General features: G+C 31.5%; 1 protein-coding gene across 1 annotated transcript; it reads left to right on the forward strand.

Annotated features, from left to right (window-relative positions):
* The first annotated feature begins 1,477 nt into the window (after positions 1-1,477).
* LOC145627465 (phenylacetaldehyde reductase-like) lies at positions 1,478-3,800 on the forward strand. Its single transcript, XM_081679852.1, has 6 exons — positions 1,478-1,750; positions 1,932-2,101; positions 2,177-2,371; positions 2,479-2,641; positions 3,108-3,294; positions 3,408-3,800. The coding sequence occupies exons 1-6, from the start codon at positions 1,627-1,629 to the stop codon at positions 3,550-3,552; spliced, it is 984 nt and encodes a 327-aa protein (XP_081535978.1). The 5' UTR covers positions 1,478-1,626; the 3' UTR covers positions 3,553-3,800.
* Positions 3,801-6,486: the final 2,686 nt, after the last annotated feature.

Genomic DNA, 6,486 nt, shown 5'->3' on the forward strand with positions numbered 1-6,486 from the left:
AGTGTTCACGGGACAAATATACAATAACGTCAAAAATGAAGATATAGCAAAAACTAGTAGTATTAATTAGTAACCACAATTCCAAAATAAAAGCAACAATTCCAAATTTCCAAAATCACTTGAATATCTTACTCTAACTTGATCAATTATAGGAGATGACGAGCGCACCAAAGGAAGGACATGTGAAGCAAGCAGCAATTGTAATGAGTGTGCTTGCTGTTGGGTGGCTAGCCGTCGAGCTGGCTCTCAAGCCGTGGCTCGGCAAGAAAGGAGCCACTTCGGACAAGCCGGAACCTACTGAAGCTAATGAAACTAGCGCGGCTAATGTTGAACCTACTACGGCTAATGATGAACCGGCGGTCCAAGAAGCTGCTCCAACAGAAGCTCAAGCCGTTGAAGCCGGTGATGATGCAACTACAAGCAGTTGATTTTCCGTTAGTCGGCTTAGCGGCTGTGTTCTTTTCTTTTAAGCCTTTTTCAATTTAATAGCTTTAATTAAACGATCTTGTTGATCTCTGTCCCGCCCTTGTGGCTCTCTAAACACCAAAAAAACTTATTTATCTATGTACTGTTTCACGATCTAAAAAGGTGGGAAAATTACTATGTATTAAGTCATTTATTTTGATGACATGAATAATCATAATAAGTGCATGATTTCATTGGTGATTTAGACCATTTAGTGGTCATTGTTTATTTTATTGCCCAATTTTGATATTTTGCAATTCACCCTAGTTAGATCACAAACTAACTAGGGTGGATTGCAAAATATATACAATTAGTCAATTACATCTTTGTTTTTTCTAGCTATTTAAATTGCTACATATATATTGACATCCACAATTTCCAATATGACTTTAAGCGTTAATATTATACTTACGGTAACTAATTAATTATATATTTATATATTGTAATATTGTACTGTATGAGTTTTATCAGTACGTAATAATGACTATCGGCATTATTCATTTTATTTATTTTACTATTTTTCATTTATATATAAAAAGTGAAAAATATAATTATGTTGGATATGTTTGTTTATATGTGTATAATTTTTTACAATTAAACAATACTCGTATTAATAAAGGTAAAGTTATTACAAACGTGTCAAGTCATAATGAAATAACTTAGAAAAAAAGCGTAGAAAGTAACTCGCGGCCGGTGGCCGCCTATGGATTATTATCTACTAGCATGTCATCCAAAAAAAATCATCCAATCCTTTATACTTCATATAAATTGAAAACATGACTTGTTCAAAATTTATTTATTTATTTATTTTTTTATTTTTTTTTTTTTTTTTTTTTTTTTTTTTGTGTGTGTGTGTGTGGGGAGGGAAACGAGGGGCAAGCCCCAAAAAGAAGAAAAACACTAGCAGACTTGTTCAAAAAGATAAGAGAATTTATCAATAAATTCCAGTCCGTATCCTATATAGCTTTCTTGGAGGAAAATTAATAAATCTTTCATAAGAACTATGATTATTATGATTTATGACAAACTTATCCAAACATAGGAACTATATATATATATATATATGTTCCCCTAACACGTAAAAAGTTGTATTAGGGTTTTATTTTAGTTAAACAAATTAAAGAACATAGTTTAAAGAAAAACAGTAGATAAGAAGATATAATGGCGAATTCCGAAGAAACAAAGAAAATTTGTGTAACAGGTGCTTCTGGATTTATTGCTTCTTGGATTGTTAAGCTCTTGCTTGATCGTGGTTACGTTGTCAATGGCACCGTTCTTAGTCTAAGTACGTATCTTTCTTTCGATTTCTCTTTTGTTATGCACGTCTGCAAATAATTGTCACGTTGATAATGTACTTTACACTACTTTTCTTAAATAATTATTTCTCAATTGCCTATTGTTATGTGAATTTGAAGTCAATTAATTAATTGTCACGTTAATAGTGTAACTTAAACAACTTTATATAGGTGATCCGAAGGAAGTAGATCACTTGCTGGCTCTGGATGGCGCGAAGGAAAGACTCCACTTGTTCGAAGCCAATCTTATGAAGGAAGGTTCCTTTGATTCTGCTATTCATGGATGTCACGGTGTTTTTCATACTGCGTGTCCTGTTAAACTCGACGTCTCCAATCCTCAGGTTAACTACTATCCCAGCTATCTTTAAGTGTTTATTTCATACAAGTTAGTTATTATAAATTCGTCGTGTTTTTAGGCTGAAATGATTGATCCAGCAGTAAAAGGAACAATCAATGTGCTTGCATCTTGTGCTAAAGTTCCAAGCATCAAACGCGTAATTTTTACATCTTCTATGGCTTCTGTTCTGTGTACTGGTAGACCTCTGACAGCTGAAACTGTAGTGGATGATACATGGTTTTCTGTACCTGAAATCTGTGAGATATTACCAATGGTTTGTGCACTTTCTTGCCATATAAAAATCATCTTATGTTCTTGATTTGATATTATATTGAAGATAGCAAAAAGACTAACTAAAATCTGACTGATATATGTATGCAGAAGTGGTACCTGCTGTCAAAGACACTCGCCGAAGAAGCTGCTTGGAAGTTTGTCAAAGAACATGACATCGATATGGTTTCGATAAACCCAGGAATTGTTATAGGTCCTGCACTGCAGCCAACAATCAATGCTAGTGTTGCTGCCATTCTAAACTTGGTTAATGGTATGAATATTCTGTTTTTAGACATATATTATCAATGATCAAATCTGTCTTTTATTCGAGTAAAACTGATGCATAACAAAATTTTTCCTGTTTCTCTATTGAGTTGAAGAGATTAAGGGCTTAAGTATGTAACAATGCACCATTTAAACTTCGACAACTTTTGTTATTCGAGTAAACTGATTTATAACATGGTTTTTCCTGTTTTTCTACCGAGTTGAAGAGATTTTAGGCTTATTTTTACTGATCAAATTTGTCCTGTATTCTAGTAAAACTGATGTATAACATGATTTTTCCTGTTTTTCTATCGAGTTGAAGAGATTTTAGGCTTATTTTTACTGATCAAATTTGTCCTGTCTTCTAGTAAAACTGAAGTATAACATGATTTTTCCTGTTTTTCTATTGAGTTAAAGAGATTTTAGGCTTATTTTTACTGATCAAATTTGTCCTTTATTCGAGTTTATTGCAGGGTCAGAAACCTATGATAATGGAACATATGGATGGGTTAATGTCAAAGATGTAGCTGAAGCACACATTCTAGCATTCGAAACTCCTGCAGCAAATGGGAGGTATCTTTTGAATGAAAGTGTTCATCATGTTTCGGAACTTGTGAAGATCATAAGAGAGCTTTACCCTCATCTTAAAGTCCCTAACAAGTAAGTTTGTTCCTTCTTTTCTGCATTATTAAGGGCTTACACTGTATCTTAATTCCTATCTAGTATCTATTGTTATTTCGCCTTTGATAAATTCTATTTATGCACACTTCTAGGCCTTCGAATGACAAGCCTTTCAATCCAGCTTACAAAGTTTCTAAGGAAAAGGTGGAAAGCTTAGGCATCAACTACATTCCCCTGGAAGTCAGCCTTAAGGAAGCTGTCGAATCCTTGATCGAGAAGAAGTTCATCAGTGCTTAATTTTGCTGTCTGATTTCATAGCTATTATGTTGGACAGACATATCTAGAGCTTATGGAGTATAATCTTAGCTTAAATTGCATATACAATAATGTTCCAATTTCCAACTTTGATGTTTCTATTTCCAACATTATTTCCTATATACAATAATGTTTCAATTTCCAACTTTGATGTGTATTACTGATTACTGAATTCTAGTAATACATGTACATTTCAAAATATTATTGCAGAGGGATCTTTATCTAGTTAATCCTACACCTATCTAGTATCCAGACCACCTTTATTATTCTGTCAATACGACACATATAAGTCTGGCTGCCTGATGTCTCGGCCTTTAGGTACCTCAAGTATGCCCGAGCAATGCACACCTCAGCTAGCACTTCTCTCCCATAAATGACATGTTTTGTACTCTAGAAACTAAATTCAATTTGGTTGTGTTGGCTCGGTAACTATATGGTTGTACATTTGTGTCGCGGTGCTTCTATGGCATCCTAGGTGCATCTTGCTAGTTGCTACTTGCTACCTTGTTAGTTGTTAGTCAACCTGTTAGTTGTTAGTCAACCTGTTAGTTGTTACTAGCTAACAAGGTAACAAAGCAAGCTACTTCTTCAATTTATTTGGTGGAATAGTATGGATCAATAGCCTACACCATGTTGGGCCAGCAGGCCCAGAAGTTGGCATTAATATCCCATAGCAATTGGCCCAAATATAACGTATTATATTGATAGTAGTTTATACAAAGTATAATTAAGTACTAGGCTCCTAACCTCCCAGCTTAGAATATTGAAGGAGAAAAAATTAAGAATATCATTATATGTAAATAAAGAAAATAAAAATATAAAAAAGCATTATCACATTTCACATTGATCAATTAATACGAAGTATAACTTTAAAAGCTCCAAACCTCAAAAGCTAAACAAACAATAAAAATTCATTTGTTAAACCCTAATTTTAAGAGAAAGTATCAAAATAAAATACGGAGTAATGAGTATTGATTCACATCAACTAGTACATTAAATTAACAAATAAGAAGGCAACGTTGCTTAAATTTATTAATTGTCAAAATATCATGGAAAAATAATTACTCCCTCCGTCCCTAAATTACATTCATGTTTTTAGCATTTAAGGCATGTTCTGTTCCGTTGAAATTCAGTTCAGTTCAGTTCAGTTCAGTTCAGCTCAGTTCAGTTCAGTTCAGTTCAACTTTGTTCAGTTCAGTTCAGTTCAGTTCAGTTCAGCTCAGCTCTTAATTTATGTCTAATGATATTGCTAATGATATAAAGCCAAATTTCATTCTTTTAAGATCTTATTACAACGACAACAACAACAAAAATAATAATAATAAATAGTATATAATAATAATAATAATAATAATAATAATAATAATAATAATAATAATAATATTAACAATAATAATAATAATAATAACAATAATAATTGAAATAATAATAATAATACTAACAATAATAATCAATAAATAATAATAATAATCATCAATAAATAATAATAATAATAATAACAATAATAATAATAATAATAATAATAATAATAATAATAATAATAATAATCAATAAATAATAATAATAATTATCAATAATTAATAATAATAATAATAACAATAACAATAATAATATTGATACAATTCATTGTTCAAATGGTTCTATTTTTTTGAAACATATTTCTAATGTTAATCTCATTGAGAAAATTAGAGTACTACACAACTTAAACTAATTTTCATAGTCAGTTAGTTCTTCGTCTTCAGTTAATTCTTCGTCTTCTTCTTGTCCACCAAACTCCTCCATTACCTCGGCATTCCTCTGAACTGACTCCCATATCTGATCAGTTATTTCTTGTCGTACAATATCCACAGCTGCTTTCCATACATTTTATAATATATTTTCCATACATTTTATAATTATAATTATATAGTATATTTTTCGTAAATATTTTAATATGTACATTTGTATATACACATATGTATAATAATAAATATCAATAAATAATCAAAGATCACTAATCCGTAGTTAAAAATCACTAATTAATAAGTTCAGTTCAGTTCGGTTCAGTTCAGTTCAGTTCAGTTCAGTTCAGTTCGGTTCAGTTCAGTTCAGTTCAGTTCAGTCAATCGGAACAGGCCCTATTCCTCACATAATAAAGGAAAACGGGATTGAAATTTAGGGACGGAGGGAGTATTATTTACTAGGTATAAAAAGGTGATTTAGTTGGTTTCAAACTATCAACCTTTTACAAAATTCATCGGTTCAACTAGCTAGCTAGGTTCCTCAAATGTATTCCATAACTAGTTAGGAAATGGCATAGAATAAATCCCCAATTTAAGCTCTAATTAGATTTAACTAAATCGAGTACACAAACTTTTAAATAAAACGGATGTTCAGTAAATTACTGAACATCCGTTATAAAAGTGACTATAAAAGGCGCAAAAGTTACACTAAAACGCACAAAGGTTATTGTGACATATATAAGAGTTATTTATGCTTCATTGATAAATTTGACAAAAGTGATACTAAATTTGACAAAAGTGAACTCGATGTACAGTAAATTACTGAAAACCGGGTGTATACAAAAGTAATTGAATCAAGTATGGAGTAGTAATTAGCTAAACGTATCAACAATCCGAACAACATCCATATAAATATAGTCATATATAATAATCCGTATCTTATAAAATAATCGCACATAGCTCATGGAAGTTACAAAAATGATATGCTAATCACCGACCATTGATAACAGAATTTTCGATTGCCTCAAATACATGAAAGAATACTCATAAAAACGTTGTCCTTTCTACAAGAAAATTTATTAGAGGGAAGATTGTAATCAAATGACGTTAACCATTAGCAAGAACTAGGGATGCTCAAGGAATCAATCTTAACAATGTAACATCCACTAATTCTTGTTCTTTTACGAATTTAAGT

Source organism: Chenopodium album, chromosome 4 (assembly GCF_948465745.1).
Source record: "Chenopodium album chromosome 4, dcCheAlbu1.1, whole genome shotgun sequence".
Taxonomy (NCBI): Eukaryota; Viridiplantae; Streptophyta; class Magnoliopsida; order Caryophyllales; family Amaranthaceae; genus Chenopodium; species Chenopodium album.